General features: G+C 43.1%; 2 protein-coding genes across 5 annotated transcripts; one reads left to right on the plus strand and one right to left on the minus strand.

The window, feature by feature from the left end:
- Positions 1 to 158: 158 nt before the first annotated feature.
- PTTG1 (PTTG1 regulator of sister chromatid separation, securin) lies at positions 159 to 4,416 on the minus strand. 3 transcript variants are annotated; one of them, XM_068159877.1, is made up of 6 exons: positions 4,325 to 4,416; positions 2,925 to 3,026; positions 2,488 to 2,663; positions 1,550 to 1,643; positions 674 to 868; positions 159 to 312 (listed from the first exon to the last, which is right to left on the minus strand). In XM_068159877.1, the coding sequence occupies exons 2-6, from the start codon at positions 3,004 to 3,006 to the stop codon at positions 233 to 235; spliced, it is 627 nt and encodes a 208-aa protein (XP_068015978.1). In that variant the 5' UTR covers positions 3,007 to 3,026; positions 4,325 to 4,416; the 3' UTR covers positions 159 to 232. The 3 variants fall into 3 exon arrangements, with proteins under 3 accessions (XP_068015978.1, XP_068015968.1, XP_068015988.1); XM_068159867.1 differs by lacking the exon at positions 4,325 to 4,416 and adding an exon at positions 3,799 to 4,018; XM_068159887.1 differs by lacking the exon at positions 4,325 to 4,416 and adding an exon at positions 3,799 to 4,013 and having other exon boundaries at positions 674 to 823.
- A 72-nt stretch (positions 4,417 to 4,488) lies between these two features.
- SLU7 (SLU7 homolog, splicing factor) lies at positions 4,489 to 18,013 on the plus strand. Of its 2 annotated transcripts, XM_068159846.1 has the most exons (16): positions 4,489 to 4,576; positions 4,716 to 4,889; positions 5,620 to 5,773; positions 6,036 to 6,116; positions 6,677 to 6,841; positions 7,322 to 7,387; positions 8,822 to 8,869; positions 9,373 to 9,504; positions 9,782 to 9,879; positions 11,500 to 11,567; positions 11,777 to 11,916; positions 13,047 to 13,208; positions 13,656 to 13,760; positions 13,947 to 14,021; positions 14,267 to 14,371; positions 16,570 to 18,013. In XM_068159846.1, the coding sequence occupies exons 2-16, from the start codon at positions 4,726 to 4,728 to the stop codon at positions 16,747 to 16,749; spliced, it is 1,743 nt and encodes a 580-aa protein (XP_068015947.1). In that variant the 5' UTR covers positions 4,489 to 4,576; positions 4,716 to 4,725; the 3' UTR covers positions 16,750 to 18,013. The 2 variants fall into 2 exon arrangements, with proteins under 2 accessions (XP_068015947.1, XP_068015957.1); XM_068159856.1 differs by lacking the exon at positions 8,822 to 8,869.
- Positions 18,014 to 25,261: the final 7,248 nt, after the last annotated feature.

Below are 25,261 nucleotides of genomic sequence, written 5' to 3' on the forward strand. Positions count from 1 at the left end.
ATTCTTAGAAGTTTCAAACCAAAGACAAACTGGAAATAAAGAGCAGCTACTGTGTAATTCATTACAATTCAAGACACTGGCTCCTCAATTCCTTGTCAGACTCACAAAGCACTTCAGTACTAAATCTTAGGTCTATTTAAAACACACAAGTCCAATAGTATGTAGGTAAAATCTTTATTGAAACACAAAACTACAGGAAATTTGAACTCAGGAGGAACATCAGAATATTGCACTAAGTGTCATAAATCGGAGATGGCATGTCAACGATCTCATCCAAGGTAGCAAGAAAGTCAGCAGATGACTGCAGCAAGTCTGAAAGTTAGACAGAGGAAGTCAGTTTCTCATGGAAAAACAATTGATGCCCTAACATAAGCTAGCTCTCTGTTGCTTAGCATAAGCCTTGTGAACTACTAAGGGAAGCATTTAGATTACACAAGCCGATTCCACCAGTACACTGCAAGAGATTGCTCAGCAGAACCACTTGAGACCACTACCTGTACTAGCAGGGTTAAACACTTAAATTAGCTTTACTATACACCAAAAGGTGTTTCATACTAGTGTGCTACTCTGATATTTAGGACAGCAGTGGAACTTCACCACTGCAGCCACTTTCCACTCTCAAACCACTAATGAACACTGTATGTACTAAAAATTAGGCTGAGTTTCCACTTACTAGACTCCCAGGAAAACTCCTCCAGCTTCACAGGTGAAGGAACCATGTTCACATGCCTGTCATATGTCCTTTCAAATACCATGAGGGGAACACCAGACAGGTTGATATTGCTTATTTTGTACTCTTCAGGAAGATCAAAACTCTCAAAGTCTGAGAAAGACACATTGTAGTTTAACAGTGCACAGCAACAGTGGCCTGGGAAGACAAGTTCTGTTACATTTAATGAAGTGGGAGCAAGTCCAAAACACCACAATCCAACAGTCCCCCCAAGAGGTAGTTATTTGCAGTTACACCTTAGTGTATGGCATTTTATGCCTAGCTAACACTTATTAAAAGACTAGATTGCATAACATCACTGCTAATGTGAAGCAGTAGCTTTGATCATTCCAATCACTATACTCAACTTCAAGCACTGCACATTTTTAATCAACAAAACAGTCTTGCTGCACACTCACTTCCACATGAAATGGATGGTTTAAGAACACACTTTGAAGTACAGAGAATGGGCTGTGCTAAGAACATTGCAAGTTTCATATTCATATATATTATGCACTCACATGAAGTCTGTTTCTCAGTACTGCTTAAGTATTCCTTTGAACACTTGTCTACCAGCAACCATTTAAGAGGCATGGGAACTAGTTTTCTGCCACCATAACAGATTCAAACTAAATATTTCTAACAGCAATGGCTGTGCTCCAGATATTTAAACCAAAAACATGATTATTTGAAAAGCAGCAGTCACCCTCATCTTTAAGACAAGGCTCTGGAGAAATGCAATGCTAACATGTATGCTGCAATAGCTTAACCAAAGTCTTATGGTACAACTAAAAGAAAGCCCAGTTGGTTTATGTGAATAGTGACACCAATAGTTCTTACCCCAAGGATCAGAAGGAAACATCTCTTCTATTTCTGGCCATTCTTCTTCAGCCACTGCACCACAGCTTTCTGATACTGCAGTCTTTTCAGTAGTCTTAAAAATAAAGTCAGATTATTTGAGCTACTGCAGTTTCCCACTGTAGTCCACCTGCATTCTAATTCTAATACATTCAACACAAGTAAGCAGATGGGAAAATGCAACAACTGAGTTTATGCAGTGCAGTACTACGTATGGTGGCAACAAATCACTGCACTCTAACATTTAGGCTCATAATATTAAACTCCTGATGCATAACACATGAACAAGACACTAATTCAGACCATTTTCTCTAGAAACTTCTTTGCCATTAAGTACCCCCAAGCTGTTGTACTACTTGTGCCTACATAAGCATGCTAGCTTTGACTAGAATTGAGCTATTTTTTTCCGTCTTTGTAGCTCATACAATGCCACGTTCTGGATTCATGATGATAAGTGCTGATAACAGCTGTTGTGGCCACTATTGAACAGTGTTTACACAGCATCAAGGCCTTTTCTGCTTCTCTTGACTAAGAGTGAAAGTAGGCTGTGGGGGGGCAGAAGTAGTTCAGGGGATACACAGGCAAGACAGCTGCCCAAAGGGATACAACATTACCATGTATCATGCTAAGCATTGAAAATTGGTGGGTAAGTTTGATAGAGCTGCCACTGAGGGACTGGCAAGGCACCACTCAGTGGTGAGAAATTTGTTCAGTTTTTCCTCTGTATAATCTAGAATTTTCAACTGTTTTAATCTCAATCCACGAGGTTACTCACTTCTGTACTTTCAATTCTCTCCCCCACCCTGCTGAGGAAGAAGTAAGCAAGCAATTATGTGGTGCATTAGCTACCTGCCAAGGTTAAATCACAACGGTAGTAACTATGCATTCCCACACACTCCACAGAACTGTACTCTACTCACTTCATTTGCAATGCATGGCTGAGGTTTCTGACTTGTCTTCTCCACCTTCATTGTGACTCCAGTTGTATTCACATTCCCAAGAGCCTTTCTGACAGAGTGAGATATGGCTGGAGAAGGGCTGATTGTCTTTTTAGGGCATGGAGTATTAATTTGTGTTCTTCCAGACAAGCCCTTGGCTTAAGTAGGGGAAAGAACAAAAGCAAAACTTAGCACCACATCAGCCCTAAAGTTTGCTGCAAAACTAGCCATAAAAAACATTGTTCAGCAGCATAAGCCTCTCTGACCAAAACCACAGTTACTTTAATTTTTACATTAATTGATGAGCTTAGCATAATTGGTTAGATAAATAAATAAAAACAGAAAATTATCACTGCTCAAAGCAGTTAAAACAGTTCATGCACTTGACCCCTCACTGGCTTAGGGCAGCATATACGCACAAGATCCTGAAGGAAGTCTTAGCTGATTCTTAGTAGGCCCAACTTCACCATTCTCCTGATCAATAAAGATTAGTGTTGTCATCTTCAGGTGATAGGGTCTCTCTGGAAAGTCCAAAAAAAAATAAGTAAGTAAGTCTCATTTATCCACCCACCACAGCACACTTCATAAACAAGCCCTGTTAGACAGCACAGCAGCCATGTGCCTAGAGGAGAGAGAACAAATCCATAGTTCACATCATTTCATAATGGAAGAGCTACAGACCCTTACAGTCAAGGGCATTATTAGTGTATGTGTTCAGGAAAGTAGCAAGGTCTCAATGCAGCAGGAAATCAAGTATCTTTGGTTTCCTTTGTTACTTCTTTGCAGTATTCAAAAGTTTAGTCTCCCAGGAAAGGTTATCTCTTGGCTTAGCAATCCAGTCTTCAGATCGACTTGCAGCACTTGAGCAGGCAAGGGCAATGCCAGTCATCTTTTTACCTAGTAAAGCATAAGGGAACACCCTGCACAAGTAGATCAGTTCACTCCTGGTTTTCAGCCCTATCTACGACAACAAACCAGAGCACTGTCCTACACTGTTACAACCAGGCAGCCTCCACCCGGAGCTTATCACTAACATCACACAGGCGGGCAAGTGATTTCTCCTTCAAGGAAGGTCAACAAGAAAAGCTGCATAATTAGCATAACTTGAAGTCAGAAACTCAAACACAAAGTCAAAGAGCTACAGCCATGTATTTCAGCACTTCCTTTGTTTAAGTCACCTCTTGGGCACAGCTCCAGAAGCCCTCGCCTCCCACACTCAGGGGAACACAACTTTAAACGAGTAAGACCAGCCACCTTCACCAACCCGCAACACTCACCCAGCCAAAGGCTCACCTTAAAAGCTGCTGGCAGCTCCGAGCAGCACCCAAAAAGAAGATGGTCAGATTCGCTCGCGGTCACACAAAGGGCCAGCCAACCCACAACTGTTCCACCTTAGTAAGAGAAGCTATTGCGCACCAACCGCCGGCAGCCTTTAAACTGCCTTCGCACAGCTCATTGGTTGTTTCGGCTAATGCTCAGCATCCGATTGGCTCAGCAGCGCAGCTTCCGCTCCGCCTCACCTGCTGCTCGCATTAGTTCCGGGATTGGGGGTGAGCCTATAGAGCTATGGCGACGTGTGGGTACCGCCCCTGGGTATGACGGAGCAACGTCAGGCCAGGTCGCGGTGCATTGTGGGGCGGAATTGTGGCCTAGCAAGTAAACAAGCGCGGCGGCAGTGGTGGTGGAAGGGGCTGGGGCTGTTTGGGACGCGGCGGGGGCTGGCGGCGACTGGCGGCGACTGGCGGCCTGAGCAGGGGTGGCCGCTGAGCATCTGCGCCTCTGGGAAGAAACCGCTACGGAGAAGTAGCCGTGTTCTTACCGGACGAGCCTGGGCGCTGCTTCCTCGGCGTCTGTCTCTTGCGTCGCCTTCCGGGGGTACACGTCGGCCCACGTTTGCGTGTTGTGCGGGGCTCCGGCCGGTCGGGGGGCTCTGCCCGACCCTGCAACGGTGGGAAGCCGTGGCCTCCTCTGTATAGGCGGGGAAGGGCCGATCGTGGACGTCCGGAAGTTTTGTGCCGAGCCGCTGCAGTTCGCCGTGAATCGTCGGTTAGAGAAAAGGAACATTAATACGGTAATTTTTAAATTATTTTTTTTTACACATCACGAGTGGATAATACAGCGTTACTTGTTTCACTGAGTGGTACAAATTCACACTGAAGGACTGTCCTGTCAAAGCGTATTGATCTGTAAGACTGTTTTTTCCGTGGCAGACAAACAAAAATGGCATCAGGGACGGTAGCAAATGCCACTCCTTCAGGAGGATCAAATGATGTGAGCCTGGAGGAACCAAAGAAGATGACAAGGGAAGACTGGAGAAAAAAGAAAGAATTAGAAGAGCAGAGAAAGCTAGGAAATGCACCTGCTGAGGTGGATGAAGAAGGAAAGTAAGTTTTGTTAAAGCTGTGGTTATTCTGGAGATACTGGTTTAAAATGTCTTCTTTTCTTTTTTTTTTTTTTACTCTCTTGTAGTGACAGAATAATCATGAGGGTGATACATAATTCTTTATATGAGTCATGGGAGAGCTAAATAGTTGAACTTTTGAATTTGCCTTTAGTGTTCCCATCGTCCTCAGAAGACAGATATTTGCACGAGTAACATAGGTTCAGTGTTTATCTCCTGTGGTCTGTTGACAGTGATGCTAAAAAGTCCTACCTATCTGTGCAGCTATTTGCAAGTGGTATTTTGAAAGTGACCAAAACCTAGTACTGGGGAACTTTATTCACACGGTATCACAGTACCACTAAGGTTGGAAGAGACCTCAAAGATCATCGAGTCCAACCTGTCACCACAGCCATACCTTATGTGTTCTCTTTCTCTTGTTTCTGCAAAGCTCATTGCTTGTGAGAAGAGAAATGATACTATTTTTAGACTCAATAACATTGGATAAAGTATTTGATGTAGAGTCAGGAGTTTAGATGAATTAGCAACACAATCTCAATGAAAATTGGGGTTTATCTAGTTGCATTAGAGTTTAGTTTGCAGTGCATTGTAACAACTGTATTATTTTTTTAATTACCCCTAAATAACTGAAGTTTCATGTGGGAGTTATTCCTTAGGCTAAGTTGTTGTGGTTTTTTTCCATCTGCCACATATTTACATTACATCTTTTACAGGGATATCAATCCTCATATTCCTCAGTACATATCCTCAGTACCATGGTATATAGATCCTTCTAAAAGACCTACACTAAAGCATCAGAGACCTCAGCCAGAGAAGCAGAAACAGTATAGTTCTTCTGGAGAATGGTACAAAAGAGGAGTTCAAGAGGTATGCAGAAATTTTTTGTCATAAAATAAAGACTTGCTTTCATTCCATGAGGAGATAATTCCTGGTTAGGTGCTTTTGAGGGAGACAAGAGCTGGGAGTTCTTCTTTAACAAGGAAGTGGAATGTTTAGTCATAATTACAATGTGTTCTGGATTTGGATAGATCATGCACCCTTTGGTTGTATTGACAAAATTAATTGGCTGTTGGAAAGATGGATGTGAATCTTGCCACAAGTTTGTCCAACACTGTCTTTTCTTGTTTAGAATTCAATAGCAACAAGATACCGTAAAGGAGCTTGTGAGAACTGTGGTGCGTTGACCCACAAAAAGAAAGACTGCATGGAGGTAAACTTCACTTGTCTTAATGCTTTTGAAAACTGTGAATTCTAATCTTGGTGGAAAAATAGCTAGTGATAGAAAAAATAAAAAAATCCTGGCTTTCAAAAAAGCTTTTTTGAAAAAGGTTGCAAGTATTGAAAGGTGGCTTGAAAATTTCTGAAGAAACTTAGGTAGGAAAAATGGAGGGAAAAATATGACACTATTCAGAGTGGGCTCATTAGTTCTGCTTGTGACAAGTTCTGCAGTAATGGGGGAAAGTGTTTAGCTCTTCAGTTTGCTTTAACTTGAGTGCTGCTGTGCCTGGCCTTCTGTTTCACATCAGCTAGAAGCCATCCCCAGAAACTTTCTTAATTGTGGAAAATAAAGTTAGAAATTGATGGGGTTTAGAGTCCTACTTTAAAATTCAGAGGTGAACTACTTGCATTTATTTACAATTGACAGGTTTATAGGGATGAGTTTATCTGGCTTAAGAGGAGCTCAACTGATACTAAGTTTAAAGGGATATTTGAGTGAATAACAATATTTAGTCTAATGGACTGATCCAGCCTTTTTTTCCCTCTTTTCAGAGACCCAGAAAAGTTGGAGCAAAATACACAGGCATGAATATTGCACCAGATGAGTATGTGCAACCTCAACTGATGTTTGATTATGATGGAAAGCGAGATCGTTGGAATGGTTACAACCCAGAAGAGCACATGAAGATTGTAGAAGAATATTCCAAGGTTGACTTGGTATGTAGGTGCTGTATTTAATGGGGAGAGGTGTAATGTTTGGCTTGGCTCAGAGGAGAAATGTTGGTTATGTGCACTGTTAATATTAAACCTTATGCTCATAGTAAAAAAGCAATATGGATTCTGTGTTTGATACCAAACTTTACTTCAATTGAAAATTCAGATCAGAAGTTGTCTAATGGCTGCATAAGCTCTAGTATGAGCTATTCAACAGTATAATACAAAATAGTCAAATGGTTAGTGTACATAATTTCCTTTCCTTGAGGCTCAAGAAACAATGGCTAAAGTATAGAAGTAGAGGAGAGAAGCTCTAGGCTGATGATTTTTTGCAAGCACCCAAACCCACCCACCCCTTTTTTTTTTGGTGATGATGAATAAATTCTAACTGTCAGGATTCACAAGAGGTGCTTATGATAAATACTGCTACACACTTGCTATTAAAAAGGTATAGTAAAACAAATGTATTTTCATGATGCACAGGCCAAACGTACACTGAAGGCCCAGAAGCTTCAGGAAGAGCTAGCATCAGGAAAGCTGGAGCAAGTGGTAAGTAACCTAAACCCTAATTTACTTTTGTTTAGGCTGACTAAAAAGAAAACAGATTGCTTCTGCTTTATGATGCTTTTACTCTCTATACAGGGTCTGCCATTGGGTTTTATACACATTTCCTGTCCTGTTCAAGAATTTGAAGCATCTTTTTTCAAATTAGAGTTGTTTAGTTTTCCCCTTAGGGGCTAAAATGCTGTGTGATTATTATTCTTGCTGAAGTTCATACATGGAATTTTGGGTCAGAAAAACTTGGGTTTCCATGTAGTGATTTTGTTCATGTAATGAGATGCTGGGGGTTTTTTATTTCAAGATTGTTACATCTGAGTAAAGTTAAGGCAATGACTATTACATGTCTGGATTGTTATAGTAATGTTTAGTATAAATTGGAACAGGAGGGTATACTCTTTATCCTACACCAAACTTGTTCCTTCTTCAGTTGTTGCTACGGTCATTTGCAGCATCACTGGTTATTTGAAGGCTGTGCATATCTGTTTCCCTTTTCCACTAACATGAGCTTCTCCAAGCTTATGCACAATGTTTTTGACTGTCTTTAATATAAAATTCTAACATTTAAACGTCATTTCTGATGCTATTCTAAGTTTATAAAACGAGGAAAATCTAGAGACTGCTTCAGGTCTGAAATAGTTTTGTAAATGAATATAGTAAGAAAGAAAACCCCAGGAGAAAGACCGCGTACAATTTGGCCTGTTTTCCGGAGCTTGTCGCATAGCATTTTGTCACTAGATGGCAGAGTGAACTTAATCTCCAGCCCAGCACAAACTGCAGCGTGCTGACCTTCCTTTTTGATGCCCGTTTTCGCCACAAGGCGAACTCGTGTCTTCCATATACTTACTCCTTATTAAAAGGAGCTGTAAGAAGAAACGTATGTTTGAAACATAAGGTTTATCCCTGATGGATAGGACCAAGACTGATTTGCACAGTCAGTGCTGGCCAATTTGCAGGCCATTTTTCCAGGACTCAAAATTGTTTCCATCTGTACAGCTGCAAGTCAGAGGCAGAGCAGGTTAAAAAAATTAAATTCAGGCTGTGTTTCTCCAGACGAAATTATGGCTTCTGATTCGTGCTTAATATTCTAGTCAATCCTAACTAAAGTTAAGTCTTGATTATGTTTGCATGGTAGGCAAAGCCATTAGTGTTCAAAGGCATAGCAAGCTCTAAATAATGGTGACTTCTAGAATTTGCTGTTCTTGCAAAGGCTTGAGAATACAGTGAAAAGGTCTCTCATTTGTAATAGAGACACTTGCAAGCTCCTTCCTAGAATGTTATCTAGCAGTCTCTGTGCACTTTGTGCCACAGGTAAATTGTATTTTGCAAGCACCTTCAAACTGCTTTGATTGTTTTTTATATCCCTGCCGTCTTTCCTCTCCACTATCTTGTCTTCCCTGCTGATACACTCTTTGTTTGCTGCAGAACTCCCCAAGACACCAGTGGGGAGAAGAGGAACCAAATTCACAGACAGTAAGATGATTACCTGACTGCATCACACCACGGGCAGAAAAAAGGACCTGTAGTTAGTGGAACAGTGATCCAAGGGAGGCTTATGGGTTTGAACATTGGGTTCATGCCACTGCCTGCCTGTTCTTTGGGGCAGAAGTTGCTGGATTTGACAGAGAGGTTGTTTTATTTTAATTCCTGTGTGTTGTCACACCTCACAGATGCAAGCAAATAACTAGTTTGTAATACGTAGTGTGTTTTTCCCAAGATAACTGTTTTCTTCATATCAGCACAGTTATGTTTTCCTAACTGTTCACATATGAGGGAGTAGAAATTCTTGAACAAGAGTATTTCTGAAAACTGCTGAGTTAGATTAGTGTGACAGGATGCTTAAGACCAGGTAAATGATGCTAGCTTTTAGCAACAAGAGTTGTAGAATTCTTTATGAAACCACTAGTATGAGATTCTTGTACTTGTTCTAGAGTGACTGCCCCTATTTTACTTGGAAATCTCCCATCTCTCCTCAGGAAAGAGATCATAACAGTGAAGATGAGGATGAAGATAAATATGCAGATGACATTGATATGCCTGGGCAGAACTTTGACTCTAAAAGACGTATCACAGTTCGAAATCTACGTATTCGGGAAGATATTGCAAAAGTGAGTAAAGAATTCTTCACAGATGTTCTTTTGTATTCATGAGAGTTCATTTCAAACATTTGTATGCTCAGTTATTAATGAGTTTGCATATGGGTCTCCAGGTTTGGAGGTTAAATCTAATCTCAGTTTATTCCTGCTCACGTTATGACTTTGTCAGGGTCGTCCTTTTACACAGATACGTTTTTAATGCCTAAGATGAGGGATAGATGGGTAACTTCAGTTCTTTTAAAATCATGAATACTGAATATTTTGTATGTTGGGTTTTTTTTCCCCCTAGTACTTGAGGAATCTAGATCCAAACTCTGCTTATTATGATCCCAAAACAAGAGCCATGAGGGAGAACCCCTATGCCAATACAGGCAAGAATCCAGATGAGTAAGTAAAAACCAGAGTTATGCTTGTGTGTCCAATAGAACTCTTGTTAAGAACGAGATTAATAGGTTTGTATTTTCATCTGTCTGCATGTCCTTTTATAAACAAATCTGTTATGGATAGCAGTAGTAGAAAACATGGGGAAATTGCTATATTTAGCAGCACTTTCTTGCTCTAGTATGTAAAACTGGTATTTTACTAATAGTTTCTCCTAATCTGCAGGGACATGTGGAGCACCATGTAGTGTAAGATCTGTACAAGGCTTAGAACACACTGCTGTGCTTAGAGGTGATACTTGTAAACAGCAACAATGTTTGTGAAGTACTTCAGTAGCCAAATCTTGAACTTCATCCCTTGTTTGTTGGGAAGCATTCAGCGCTTGGGGCTAGCACAGTATGAAATACTGTAGTCTAAACCATTAGTGTTCAGAGGCATAGCAAGCTCTAAATTCATGGTGACAGTTCTAGAATCTGCTGTCCTTGCAAAGGCTTGAAAATTTAGTTGGAAATACAGTGAAAACGTCTCTTATCTGTGACAGAGACACTTATAAGCCCTTTCCTAGAATGTTACCTAGCAGTGTTTCTGCATGTTGTGCAGTCTTTGTGGAAATACTGGAATATCTGTGCTACCTAACCAAATGCTTGAAGTAAGAAGAAGAGCTCCTCATATATTAATGGAGTCTGCACAGAATGTGTCTGAAATCTTCAGTACCATCTAGCTAGGTAAATTAATTAAAGAATACCATAGTCTGGCTTTTGGTTGCACATAAGGCTGTCTCATGTAAAACTTGAGACAGCATTTGAGCTGTGACCCACCTTGGCCTCTGTAATGCTGTGGACTTAAAGAGTAGACAGGCTGTGAGTTGAAATGTTTATTCAGTGTACAGTAATTGGATTAGCTCACTGCCAGAAATAGAATGGCAGTGGCTAAATACTAGCAAATAATGCTCTGTCCACCTCTCCTTGCCCCCAGCTGGTACAATGTCAGTTGGTTCTTTTAGATGCAGATGCTTTCAGTTCTCTCCAGAGTTAGAATTTGCCCTCTGCTGAATCTGTGCTTCTGCCACAGCTTTGCAGACAGTAAGTTTTTCAGAGTGGCTTTAGAGAGATGAAGAGAGTGGGAAATTGGATTAACATTTATTTTCAACCTGTGTTTCATATACTCATTGGGAATCTCTTCAAGGAGTGTTCAAAAGGTAACTGAGAGCGATAAAGCTATTGCAAGGCTTTAACTCAGTAAACTACACTGAATATAGGCAGGAGGAGAGATCAGAAATGCAAAAGATGAGAATCTCTATGCTAGAACATTACCTACCATTTATGCATATTGTGCATTTGCATCCAAGTTTGACTCATGATGCTTGATACCCCGGACAGAGCTCCAGGTCTGTATTATGTTTCCATGTAAGCATAGACATCAAGTCTTGTCAGTTGCTGTCTAATATTTGCATGACTCTGTGAGGACCCTAGACTTTCATTTCATGTGTTAAGTTGCTTTTTCTCTCCATTCTTAGCTCTCAGGCACAAAAGAGAACTTACACTTTCCTGTTGGTGCTCTATTTTGTGTATTTAAAAGAAAATCACATTGTTTGAATGCTGAGAATTCTCTTTTTCTGCTCTGCAGAGTCGGTTATGCAGGTGACAACTTTGTTCGCTACACTGGAGATACCATCTCAATGGCACAGACTCAGTGTAAGTGGAGTTTGGGTTTGTTTTGTTTTTTTCTTTAACGAAAGTGAACCTAAGACTTCTAAGTTAGCAGTACTGCTTTCTTGCAGAAGATAAAATAAGTCTTTTTAGACTGAAGCTTTCTTTCATATTGCAAGGGAACAAAAGAGGGTAATTTGAATGCCTGTGTCAGTTGTGGAATAAATACTGAGTGAAACCTCTTGTGTACACAGTGTTTGCTTGGGAGGCTTATGACAAAGGCTCTGAAGTTCATCTTCAAGCAGACCCTACCAAATTAGAGCTACTTTATAAATCTTTCAAAGTGAAAAAAGAAGATTTCAAGGCACAGCAGAAGGAAAGCATCCTAGAGAAGGTAATAGGCATTTGGTTTCACTTAGAATTCTTTTGGGTTTTGGGGACCAAGTAAGTTTATTAATGTTATGTGAAGATGCACCAGCTGTTCTCAGCATCTTAGGTTTGTAAAAATCTTTTGTATCTATATAGGATAGCTCATCAGTTGGATTCATTATATTACTTAATATAGGTACCTTTGAAGATCAGGTAGTTCTTTGGATTATTGGGAGCTCATCCCTTAACTGTCAGAATTCACCAATGAAAAATCTGACTGCAGTATGTAGCAGGAGTGGGAATTTAGGGTTTGGGATTTTTTTTAAATCATTCAAGTGGTTGAAAAAATTCTTTACTGTTTAGATGTCCATGGGCAGGGACACCCCACACTAGATCAGGCTGCCCAGAGCCTCATCCAGCCTGGGCTTAAACACCCCCAGGGACGGGGCCTCAACCACCTCCCTGGACAACCCATTCCAGGGTTTCACCACTGTCATGGGGAAGAACCTCCTCCTCACATCCAGCCTGAATCTCCCCACCTCCAGCTTCATTCCATTCCCCCTAGTCCTATCACTACCTGAGATCCTGAGAAGTCCTTCCTCAGCCTTCCTATAGGCCCCCTTCAGATACTGGAAGGCCACAATTAGGTCACCTCGGAGCCTTCTCTTCTGCAGACTGAACAGCCCCAACTCCCTCAGTCTGTCCTCGTAGGAGAGGTGCTCCAGCCCTCTGATCATTCTTGTGGCCCTTCTCTGGACACGTTCCAGCATCTCCACATCCCTCTTGTAATAGGGGTCCAGAACTGGACACAGTACTCCAGGTGGGGTCTCACCAGGGCTGAGTAGAGGGGGAGGATCACCTCCCTCGACCTGCTAGCCACACTTCTCCTGATGCAGCCCAGGATCTGATTGGCTTATTGGAATATCACTGTTGTAATCCTTCAGGCATAAAACAATCAAGCAAAAACCTAAACGACCACACTGGCCGTAGGAGATGCATTTCTCTCTGTATTTCCTAAAGATTAAACTCTGCATCCCCTTCTTGTGTGTTAACTTCAGAAGGTACCACAGGTGATACATTTTAAATGTGTGCTTAACTGCAGAAAAGGTGAAAGTTTCTCAAAACACTTACATGTCATTTTTCTTTGCACTTTAGTATGGAGGACAAGAACATCTCGATGCCCCACCAGCAGAACTGCTGTTAGCTCAAACAGAAGATTATGTGGAGTACTCTAGGCATGGAACAGTCATCAAAGGACAAGAGAAAGCTGTTGCTTGCTCTAAATATGAAGAGGATGTGAAGATCAACAACCATACGGTGAGCCTCAGCTTCAGTTAAAATTATACCAAAATTAGATTCCTTCACATAGGAAGGAACGGAGGTATGGTAGGATACAGTAAGTATAATTAATACAGCAGTTCTCTTCTGTCTCAAATATGACATTCTGCCCTTCTACTAAGGAGGAATTTCAAATTGTCATGGTTGCAGTGTGAATTTGAGGAGTTGCAATGTTGATCCTAAACTAAGGGGGAAGTTGCTATTTCCCTTTGATTTTGAATGCAAGTTGACTGCATCCTCTTGCTTTTCTCTTTCTTGAAACTGCACCTGTAAGGCTAACATAAAATTGCAAAAATACTCATAATTTTCCCTTTTAAATTCTTTGAGCAATTTAGTTACCCAGATACAACCTCAGGAATAAGTTGTAGCCAGCCTCTTAGGGGAGTGCCATTATGGACATAACTTTTGTGGTGTCTTCTCTTGCAGTGCATCTGGGGTTCATACTGGAAAGAAGGCAAGTGGGGCTACAAATGCTGCCACTCATTTGTCAAGTACTCTTACTGTACAGGAGAAGCTGGGAAAGAAATTGCTGTAAGTACTGTCTTGTTGAGTCACTTGGAAAGAACTAAAAAGCACTCATCTTCCCACCCAAGTTATAGACTGTTGACCTTTTTTTAGGGGGTTTTGTTGTTACTTTGTTACCTTTTTGGAGGGGGAGATTTTCCTTTTGAGATGTGTTAAGTAAATTGAGTGTCCTTTCCTGTGTCTGTTGTGTAGAATACTGAAGGAAGCTTACTGGAGGAGCAACCCAGGGAGGAAGAGCACATGACAAAACCCAAAACACTGATGGAGGTAGGCTATTTCCCTTTTTCAGGAAGGCAGATAGACTTTTTTCAGCATTTTAAGAGATGGAAAGATATTTGTAACAGACATGTAGGTCAGAACAAGCCTGAAAGTCATCAGGCTGCATTATTAGGTCATTGACATCTCTATTGAAAACTAAACTCTCAAATAGCATTAATATATGCTTGGGATGTAATGACTTGAACATTACCAATGTTTGCAAGTTGAATCTTAACTGGTTTTCCACCTTACAGATCCACCAAGAGAAACAGAAAGAGAAGAAAAAGAAGAAGCACAAGAAGAGCTCAAATTCAGATAGTGAGGGTGAAGAGAAAAAGAAGCAAGAAAAACTTAAAAAGGTACATTATATTCTTCAGTGGGTTTGCAGCAAAAAACAAGTTCAGTTCTTGTGGTATTCTGTGGGATGTTCTTTGATGCTAATTTTGAGCTAAAGCAAATGTAAAATGCTGTTAGATGTTCTAAAGTACATTCCCTATTTTCAGGCAAACACAAGAGATACACATATGTATACACAATATATGTTTAGTTTTGGAAGATTTAGTCTAGATGATTTAAAACATTGCCTGTCTAGGCATCTGTTACAGCTGTAAATCTATAAAAAACATTGCAGAACACCATTTGTGTACTGGAGAAAGATGGAGAGATCAAGGGCACTGTCAAAGCTTCACTTGGCACTTTTCAGCCCCAGCTTGGGCCTGTCTCGCAGTAGATGCAATAAATCCATCCACCTAGCTATCTACTGACAGCCTGCCTCAGGACATTCAGAGTGTGAAACTAATCACAGTATCACAGTGTAGCTTAGGTTGGAAAGGACCTCGAGGATCATCGAGTCCAACCTATCAACACAGACCCCATGACTAGACCATGGCACCAAGTGCCACGTCCAATCTCCCCTTGAACACCTCCAGGGATGGTGACTCAACCACCTCCCTGGGCAGCACATTCCAATGACCAATGACTCGCTCGGTGAAGAACTTCCTCCTCACCTTGAGTCTAAACCTCCCCTGGCACAGCTTGAGACTGTGTCCTCTCATTCTGGTGCTGGTTACCTGGGAGAAGAGACCAACCCCTTCCCGGCCACAACCACCCCTCAGGTAGTTGTAGAGGGCAATGAGGTCACCCCTGAGCCTCCTCTTCTCCAGGCTAAACAATCCCAGCTCCCTCAGCCTCTCCTCATAGGGCTTGTGCTCAAGGCCTCTCCCCAGCCTTGTTGCCCTTCTCTGGACACGTTCAAGTGTTTCGATGTCCTTCTTAAACTGAGGGGCCCAGAACTGGACACAGTACTCAAGGTGTGGCCTAACCAATGCAGAGTACAGGACCACAATGACTTCCCTGCTCCTGCTGACCACACTATTCCTAGTGCAGGCCAGGATGCCATTGGCCCTCATGGCCACCTGGGCACACTGCTGGCTCATATTCAGGTGGCTGTCGATCAGCACCCCCAGGTCCCTCTCTGTTTGGGAGAGATGTTAAGCTCTGGTTAACCAAAGCATTGTACAAATGCAGCTTCTTTTCAGGAGCAAGAAGGAGTAGGAGCAGTAGGAGTTTGAGGCACAGGGTAACATGTATTTCAAAAAGAAAAAAAAAGGGGAGGGGGGGTGGAAACCTACAACCAGAATGTCACAGACAAACCCAAACCTTTGGGATCACATGCTTGCTTACCTGGTTTTGCATTTGCTGGGTCATGATTACATTCCAGCTAAAGCCAAGTTGTTTCTACTTGGTTTTGGCAATTGAAAGCAGTAAAGTATCTTGTTTGCTAAATAACATTTACCATAGTGTGGCCAGCAGGAGCAGGGAAGTCATTGTGCCCCTGTATTCTGCATTGGTTAGGCCACACCTTGAGTACTGTGTCCAGTTCTGGGCCCCTCAGTTTAAGAAGGACATCGAGACACTTGAACGTGTCCAGAGAAGGGCAACAAGGCTGGGGAGAGGCCTTGAGCACAAGCCCTATGAGGAGAGGCTGAGGGAACTGGGATTGTTTAGCCTGGAGAAGAGGAGGCTTGGGGTGACCTCATTGCCCTCTACAACTACCTGAAAGGTGGTTGTAGCCAGGAAGGGGTTGGTCTCTTCTCCCAGGCAACCAGCACCAGAACAAGGGGACACAGTCTCAAGCTGTGCCAGGGGAGGTTTAGACTCGAGGTGAGGAGGAAATTCTTAACCGAGCCATTCGTCATTGGAACAGGTTGCCCTGGGAGGTGGTTGAGTCATCGTCCCTGGAGGCATTCAAGAGGAGATTGGATGTGGCACTTGGTGCCATGGTCTAGTCATGGGGTCTGTGTTGATAGGTTGGACTCGATGATCCTCGAGGTCCTTTCCAACCTAAGTTATACTGTGATACTGTGATCATTGTAAGTTAAACACTAAAACCCAAGCATGAAATGAAATGTCTTGTAAGTGGACCAGACAGATGTGTGGCCTATCCCCCCCTTCTGCCTGCTGCTTGCTCATAGCACTAGAATCTAATAAAAACCTCAACTGCTCTTTTTTTTTTTGCTTAACTTTGTGGATTTTTTTTTCTTTGCTTTCATTTCAGGCACTAAATGCAGAAGAAGCTCGTCTGCTCCACGTGAAAGAAATCATGCAGTTAGATGAGAGGAAGAGACCATACAACAGCCAGTATGAAACCAGGGAGCCAACAGAAGAGGAAATGGAAGCCTACAGAATGAAACGTCAGAGACCTGATGATCCCATGGCCTCTTTTCTCGGACAGTAGTTATGGTGAAAACCATTCCAATATGCCAGACTTTTTGTCATCCTTGTTTACAGAGTTGTAAACACTTGTTTACCTTCCATCTGTTTAATATTAAAGCCTCAGAAATGGCAGAGACCTTTGTTTTGCGCCGGAGAAGTCAGTAAAAAACTTTTCAATGGGTATAAGCAGTCCAGTACTTTCAGTTTTATGTGTGTGTGTATGTATACAGATGCAGCCACAAATACATATGCACACATATATATAACAAATACTTACACCTACTCTGTAAATTCTTTATTGGAAGAGAAAAAAAATCTTATGCTGGCTGGAATTCTGGGTTCATTTGCCAGCTAATAGATGCATAAAGCCATGACCTATTCAATGAAGCTGACTCAAAAGAAACAGCAGGTGTGACTTAATGTAGAACAGAAAATTGTTGAAAGTAATACTACTTTCTGAAGCACCTTATTTGTAAAGGGAGCTGCCTGTCACATGGCTTTAAGAGAAGTATTGTTTCTTGATTGCTTTGTAGTAGGTATTTTGGAGATGTACAAATTGATTGCTTTGTACAGTTTTGATTAAATTAATAGAAAGGTCTGAAGTACTGTCCAGCCTTTTTAATTAAAAGCTGACTGTAGAGCTTTTACATTCCAAATCTGCTTTTGCAGATGTTAACAGAAATTTCTGTTGCACAGATTAGAATTCTTTGGTTTTCTGTTTGATAATAGCATTCATCTTACCCTTAAAATACCCAGGATCCTGTTACATGGTGTTACATCAAGTGCTGTGATAATGGGAAGCAGCAGTGTTTGGCAGTATCAGTCCTTAAACTGGGACTGTTCCCCTTTAACTGTTAAAAGTTGAAGAAATGGGTGAAAAACTTCACAGCCTGCCTTTAGAAGTGGAAGGCTTAAATTGTATTATTTGACATAGCTTTTATAACCACATTTAAGGTGGTTTTATTAGTGGTAGGACAAGGAAGACTCAAAATCCTGGCTTTTCTTAAGATCCTGGTTACAACTTCCACTTTGTAAACAATGCAGGAAGTAACTGGAAGAAAATTGTGCTACACTTGTAACCTGGACCTGTAATTTCCACCTGTAAAGCTGGTTTCCTTTTTTCAATTAGATTTTCTCCATGTTTTAGTCCCCTTTTCTTTTGTTAGAGAGACACAGGTTCTGATTGCAGACTTCATTTTATAAGATGTGTAAATCTGACTGCAGACTTCTGTTTTTAAATCCTCCCAACTCTTGCAAAAATAATAAAACCAACTATTGAGATTGAAGACCTGAGGGTGGAATTGTTAATATAAGCAAGCACCAGAAAGGCAAAACTTTGAAGAGCAGAAAGCAGAAGTTGCTTTTGTTTTCACAAGGTGGATCTAGGCAGTCAGAAGCAGGGAAAATATTAGGGATGTATTTTTCCTTCTGGTGTGCTCATGACTCACATTCTGATTTCCACATCAGATCCTGTCGTGAGCTCTAAGTGATGGATAACTTCAAGGCAAAATGACTTTTCCACAAGGAAAACTGCATACAATCAACAAATGTTAGCGTGGTGTGTGATTTCACAGTCACTTCAAAGGCTGGCTGTTTTAATTTAGCATGCTTAGCTAATAATGGCAATTCTGCTTTAGGCCGTCATGTAGTTCTGTATTAAAACGATCTGTGATACTCTTACTGATGATCAGAACTTTGGGTTGAGGATGTACTCTTGTTTTAGAGCTTCCCCTGGTGTGACCCCAATCCAAACTAGCCTTGGATGACTTTTTCTGGGTTAGCCAATAGTAACTAAGCTGTTAACTCTTCTGAGGGCTGTAACATCTGCAGTCCTGCCTAGCTTACTTCTAGCTGCTGTTGTCTTGGGCAGTGCCAAGTTCAAGTTGAGGGAAGATGAGATGTCAGAAAGGTCCATGTTACCAACTCCTCAAGCTATTTGTATACCTTTCTGAAAGTAGCCAGAGTGAAGGAGACAGTTTAGAAATAACACTGAAAAGAGAAATTTAGCATGGAGCCTGTGAACATCAGATTTAAACCCTTGGTCAGTGAATATTTTTCATACATTCATAGTATCATAGTATCATAGTATCATTCAGGGTTGGAAGGGACCACAAGGATCATCTAGTTCCAACCCCCCTGCCATGGGCAGGGGCACCCCACACTAGATCAGGCTGGCCAGAGCCTCAGCCAGCCTGCTCTTAAACACCTCCAGGGACAGGGCCTCGACCACCTCCCTGGACAATCCATTCCAGGGTTTCACCACTCTCATGGTGAAGAACTTCCTCCTCACATCTAGCCTGAATCTCCCCACCTCCAGCTTCATACCATTCCCCCTAGTCCTATCACTACCTGAGATCCTGAGAAGTCCTTCCCCATTCAAAAGAGCACAAGAGTGGCGAGAGGGTTAAAGGTACATGTATTTTGGAAGCCAGTATAGCATGTTCAGTGCTGTAGGGACATCTGTTTGTGACAAACATACTGAACTCCACCTTAAGCATACTCAGGTGAATGGATTTGGTTTTCAGTACCTGAAACTTACTTTCCAGCATGCCTTGCTCTGCTGAGAGGACCTGTGGGGCAGATGAATCAGTTTCCTCTCTGGTGAAGCAGAAAGGCAGCTCCAGGGGAAAAAGCAATTAGTAGCATTGCATTCAAAACAAAGTACCTTGAGCTTGTGAATGAGGCAAAGTAGACCTTGTCTGGATCAGTCTCAATGGTTAAAGGACAAATAAAACATGTTGTCCTATTTATATTGGAAAGGTTAAATGTCACAGAACATTGTGGATCTGATCATGAGGATTAATGCTCCTCCATCTGCTTCCCCTTGGATTGGGTATGCAATATAACTCTGCATATCCAAAAGACTGATTCCTATTGCACAAAAAAAAAATGTATTCCATTCTAAAATGAGTTTGAAACAAATTTCTAGGATAGCTTGGACAAAAACATAACAAAGCAAGGCAGATGTAGTTGGGAACTTGTGGTTTTCACATAGACAAAGACAGAAGTGAGGTGAGGGGATTCTTTAGCTTAGGAACAGACTAGCCAAACCCAAATCATAACACAAGACACACCCTCCCAACACAGCCAGCGTAGCTTTCTCTGAATTCTGCTCTTGGCAAAACTCAGAAATTGCTTTCTTAACTCCCTCGTCAACAATTGCTTTGGTTGCCTTATTTTTCACCCTGTTGAGTGCTGACTGGCTGAGGCAAACTGAACCAGCCAGCCTATGTGAAGACAGTTGCATTTTTAAACCACACAGATTAAAACATTCTCCTTCATTTTTTGTTCAAAAGATTAGCATTCTGTCTTATCTTTCAAGGCATGCCAGAAGGTAGTTCTTTTACTGTCACCACATTTCTTTGTAATTGGATCTTTATGGCTTAACCTGAGTGGGTTAATGAAAGAGCTGCACTGTTCCAGGGGAGTGTAATTGTTTTAGGCTGTTGAAGGATCAGAAAAAAGCAGGAATGATAGCAATTAGTTAAGGACAAAATGGAGCTCAACTCTTAGGAAAAAGAGAAAAGAGGAGAGAGAGGATTTTCTGTGCCCACTGGTGCCTAGTGCAACCCCCTAGCTGCAGTTTTCCACACTGCTTTTGGGTATGATTTTATTACTTCTTCTGGGCTGAAACACTGTGGCCTGAACTACACACTCCTGTTTGCTTTTACTTTGCTAGGAGCAACAAATAAATAGACAGAACTAGCATTCTGACTTCAGTTATTTCACGTGAAACAAATTTGTTCACATCTTTTAGATGTCCCAGCCAGAACCCAACAAGGTAGTAGATAGCAAGGATTTCTGCTTCTGCAAAATACCAGCACGTTGCAGACCTCAGTGGGACAGGGAAATAATTCACTTGCCTAAGAAAAACTTACTCAGTGGACAAATTAGCAAACCCGGAATTTCCAACCTACAAAGCAATTCCAGCAATTTGGAAGCATTTTAACACTTGGATCCAAACACAGTCCCTGGCCTGTTGCTCTGTAATCTTCCACCATGTCTCCTACAAGTGGCACTTTCTTTCAGATACCTTTATGGTCTTAGCACATTTGCACACAGATGACACAATCACAGAATGTTAGGGGTTGGAAGGGACCTCCAGAGGTCATCACACAGTATCACAGTATCACAGTATCGCTTAGGTTGGAAAGGACCTCGAGGATCATCGACCCCTAGGGCAGGTCACACAGGAACACATCCAGGCAGGTTTTCAAAGTCTCCAGAGGAGACCACTGTGCTCCAACACCACCTCACAGCAGAGCTTTAACCCATGGCTGCTTTTTCTCACAAGTTGCTATGACTTATGCTAGCAGTGCATCAGGGAAGTGGCTGCTGGAGTTCAGAGCCCGAGGTTGAATGCTGCTGTAGTGCCCCACTGGCAAGGTGGCTGTCACAGCAGCACAAGTGAAGGAGAAATTTCCTCACCATAGCCTTGCTAATTGTTCTGCACATCCTGTTTGGGGCGAGGTTATTCCACCAGCCTCTGGATTGCAGGAGATCTAAGCTGGGGGAGGAAAATGGTGCTGTTAAATGGCTTCTGGGTTTGCTCAGCTGTCCCTTCTTGCTTTAGCAAGTCTTATGCTGGGCATATGCAGAAGCAAGAGTGCTGGCTGCAGGCTTTAACACCCGAGAGGCAGCACAGCCCCACAGTGTATTCTGTTGGTAGAGCACCATTTTCTCCATTTTTCAGGAACTGCTGAAAGAGCATTTTTAACAAAGTGTCAATGTTCTGAGAACAGAAAAGCCAGCTCTAATGCAAAATTCTCTGTTTGGAAAGGGGCATCAGGAGAGGGATTTTGTCTGCAGCTAGTACTGCCTGGACAGGCTGTCACTGCTTGCACACAACCCAAGCAATTTTTCACTTGGCTCTGCGAGATGCTGCTTTGCCCTGAAGGACAGAGGCACTGTACCGTGACACAGCTAAGTGACATTTGTCGCTGGCTTTCCTGGCTTGGGCAAATGCTGCCTGTGTCCTCAGGTGCTGGGACTGCTGCAGCTGCTGCTACAGATTTCAAAGTGGGGCTGGAGTTTTTTGTATTTTGGGAAAGAGAAGATATTTTCAGACGAGACCTTTCTTGTGTGACTGTGCTATTAGACAACCAGGCAGAAAGCCAGCTGTGGCAAGTCAAAAAGATCGCTGCAGTTCACTTTGAATTTGAAGGTACGTGAGAGAAAATTAAACCCCCCACTCTTAACACATCTGTACTGTGCTTGCAGTAGCTGACTGGTGCTTGGGCTGGTTCCCACTTCCGTCTTCCTAAAATAAGCTCTATTTATTTTTATCTTAATGGGTTAGGACTGCAGTTCCCAAGCAGAGCTAATGGTCTCAAGGGCATCCTTTAAGCTTAAACAGAGATTTGACTCATTTTTATGGGGGCTTTTGGAAAGGGACAATCACTCTCTGTAGACTGTTCACAGACTTCCAAACTCGTTTTAGACAGGGCAATAAAAATTACTCAAATCACAATTCCACACTAAGCCAGGAGGCCTGGTGGGTAGAAGAAAGCTTTTTCCATACCATTAATATCTCCCCCCAAAAAATCCCCAGAGCACCTACACTCATCTTTGGAGAAAGGCACACTGTCATTGCCATTGCCCAGTGCAAAAGGAAGGCTTGTTTCAGGCTGCATCCAGCCTCTGGGTGAACTGCAGCTATTTTGGTATTTGCTGAGTCATTTTCTTCAGTTACAAGTTACTGCTGCAAGGTCAGTGTCTGCAATGGTGAAATGTATTGGCACTTGGACACCAAACAAGGGAAAAACCTTCCTCTATGGGCCATGGTCCTGTCCTGCTATGCTGGGGCAGGAGCCAGCTATAGTTCACCTTTAGGCTTCTCACCTCAAGTGGATTCACAGGTGACAGAAGAGCTAAAATCACACATTTTACTCTGTAGGGGTGCTGGATCATGCACCTTTCCTTTGCCACGCAAGCCATGCTTCCCCAACAGCAAGCTTTATCTAAAGGATGTAAATCCACAGAACCTTGTGCTGGGGGAAAGCAGACAGGACCTCGCCAGCCAGGAGCAGCACCCAGCCCAGATGAGACAGCACCTCCTAGGATGATGCAGGAGCTGTGAGGGCAGGACACGTTTGCTGCCAAGGAGAAAGCACCACAACAGCCCATCTGTGGTGGGGACCCAGACCCCCAGGCCCACATGTGTCCTGTGGGGGTCTGCCAGCTCCCTGCACTGCAGCAAGGAGCTACCTTCCCCATGACTGACAGTGAAATCCACACTGGTCACAGCAGGGAGGTTTTTGCTAAAGAGCAGCACAGAAGGGACACCATCTCTAACACTTCCCTGCGATGTCTGAAACAAAATGAACTGAGAACTGAGTCCCAGGGTTGCTCTGCTTCACTGTGGAGGGGCAGTTTATTTATTTAACGAAGTGTGCTGCCAAACATGTTCTCCAGCAGAGCTGTCTGGGACCTCAAGTGAGCTCAGCTCTGTGTTACAGCACCGATGCATTTTCCATCTGCCTGGCAGGAGCTTCCCAGCACTGCCTCTCCCCACACCACTGAACTAGGTCAGGCTCTTGCTGCCTTCCACACACTGCTGATCTGAGCACAAACCCACCAGTAACAGCAAGTTCCTCAATCAGGCCTTGAATTCCCCAGCAGGACTGCTCTATTTTCAAGCATTGTTTCATCCCTAACACATTTTGCACCCACACCAAAGTTCCAGTGCCACAGTGCAGCTGCCATAGGGCAGGTCTGGGATATGCATAAGGGCTTTTTCTTCTCAGCACTGTTAGTGCCTGAGGAAACCAGAGTAGCTTCCCAGGCCAACCTGACCGGCTCCCTGGCAAAGCCCGTGGGAAGTTTTCATCTGCTTTCATAAGAAACACAAGAAAGGACTTGCACTCAGGCAATGCCTGGAGCCTTTTGGATGACTCCAACGCTGTACTGGGGTGGGAGAGACTCTCCAAGAGAACTGGGTTCCTACAAACTTTTTGCAAAAAGGCCACAAGTGAGAATTCAGATTCAGCTGATCACCAGATCCACCCCAGGGGAGAGCAGCTCTTGGAGCCTGTTTCCGAGGTGCCCTCACCTGCACTCACCCCAGTGCCAAGAAGGCAGTGGGGCTGGGGGAAGCTTCCTACAGGCATGCCAGCGCTCTGCAGCCATATGGCAGCTTTTCTAAGGCAGCCCTTATCCCAGTGACATTTAAGGTGATGATTACATGGGTTGGGGAGGAAGGTTGTTCTCCTGGAGGCTGCTCAATGGCAGGGAACATCCCTGAACCATCAGGGAGCTGAGGACCAGGGTACTGGCTCTGAAGGAGCTCTGTGGGACCATCAGCATGGTATGAAAGTAGCCTTGTGCTCCTTGGCTAACCCCTCCCAGGAGCGGCTGAACTTATTCCAGCTCACAAAGCAAACCGTATACACATTTCATTGCCACGTTACATCCACTCCCACCATGTTCCAACAGCATGTGCAGGGGAAAGCTTAGCAAAAGAACCACAACAGTTCTGATAAAGATGAATTCTGGCAGAGTAAGGAATGATACTTCCCACGTACTCCCAACCAGCTGATAGCCTGAACTGAGCAGAAATGTTTTACTGGCTGCAGAGCAGGAGGGCAGTATCTGGAGCCCTGCCACCAAGCACATGCCTGACCCAAACCCCACACAGGATCCTAGCCAGGGCAGAGCAGGAACTGCATACCCACAACTGGAACCCACAGGCTGCAGCCAGGAGCACCAGTGACCCACTCTGTGTGGGTGATGACAGTTCTAGAGCCATCACTAGCCTTTCAACAGGCTGATGAGTCCACCACAACCTCTCACACTGCCAACCTAGGCACCTTTGGAGCCTGGCTCTACATGAACAGCTCCAGTTTAGATTCTCCCCACCACTCCCTTAAAAAAAGTTAGTCTGCTCCAGACCAGCCCCAGCAACTTCACAGAGCATCCTGCAAAGCAAGGACAGAGGGAAAGGGTGGGCAGGAATGCGGCAAAGTCAGGAAACTCTTCCACCCTTGTTTGTACCTCTGCACTTCCCCAGGGGCTGACAGGGAGGCACTGTCAATTTTGAGAGTTTTAAGATGTTTGCAGATTCTGGGTTTAATAGGCCAGTATATTGCTGAGCTATCAACAAGCTGACTTGCAGCAGCAGAGAAAGAAGGGACAGGGATTTACTGCAACCCAGCTCTTCTGTGCTGGCAGAGTTAAAGCCGAGGTCCTGCTTCAGCCACTGCTTCTGGTGTCATTGCCTTAACTTAAGCAATTGCTTGGGGGTTTGCAATTACTTTGCAAGCTCAAAACAAAATCCCAACCTTTTCCAAAGACAGAAGCATTCCTGCTCTGGTATCCCTATAGCAAAGTCCCTGTGTTTTCTCTTGTGCACCCACCTGAAGAAGTTCTAGGGTACAGGCAGGGTCTTCTCAAAATTTGCAAAGGTGCTACTGTCCTTTAATTCAATCCTGGAGCAAGCTGCCATTACCTGCTTGTCTAAATTGGTTTAGAAGGAAAGTTTCCACCCTTAGGACAAGATTTGCTTCTCTTGCTAATGCTATGGGATCAAGTGCCAA

Source organism: Melanerpes formicivorus, unplaced genomic scaffold, assembly GCF_026170545.1.
Source record: "Melanerpes formicivorus ecotype bairdi unplaced genomic scaffold, bMelFor1.0.p_v2 SCAF_2, whole genome shotgun sequence".
Classification (NCBI taxonomy): domain Eukaryota; kingdom Metazoa; phylum Chordata; class Aves; order Piciformes; family Picidae; genus Melanerpes; species Melanerpes formicivorus.

Excerpts from the sequence above, each read along its gene's own strand:
- PTTG1 (XM_068159877.1), bottom strand. The coding sequence starts at position 3,006 with ATGACAACACTAATCTTTATTGATCAGGAGAATGGTGAAGTTGGGCCT. Across the intron at positions 2,664-2,924 it reads AAGACTTCCTTCAGGATCTT|CCAAGGGCTTGTCTGGAAGA; the intron begins GTGCGTATATGC and ends CCCCTACTTAAG. Across the intron at positions 313-673 it reads GGAGTTTTCCTGGGAGTCTA|ACTTGCTGCAGTCATCTGCT; the intron begins GTAAGTGGAAAC and ends TCTAACTTTCAG.
- SLU7 (XM_068159846.1), top strand. The coding sequence starts at position 4,726 with ATGGCATCAGGGACGGTAGCAAATGCCACTCCTTCAGGAGGATCAAAT. Across the intron at positions 7,388-8,821 it reads CAGGAAAGCTGGAGCAAGTG|AACTCCCCAAGACACCAGTG; the intron begins GTAAGTAACCTA and ends TGTTTGCTGCAG. Across the intron at positions 9,880-11,499 it reads ACAGGCAAGAATCCAGATGA|AGTCGGTTATGCAGGTGACA; the intron begins GTAAGTAAAAAC and ends TCTGCTCTGCAG.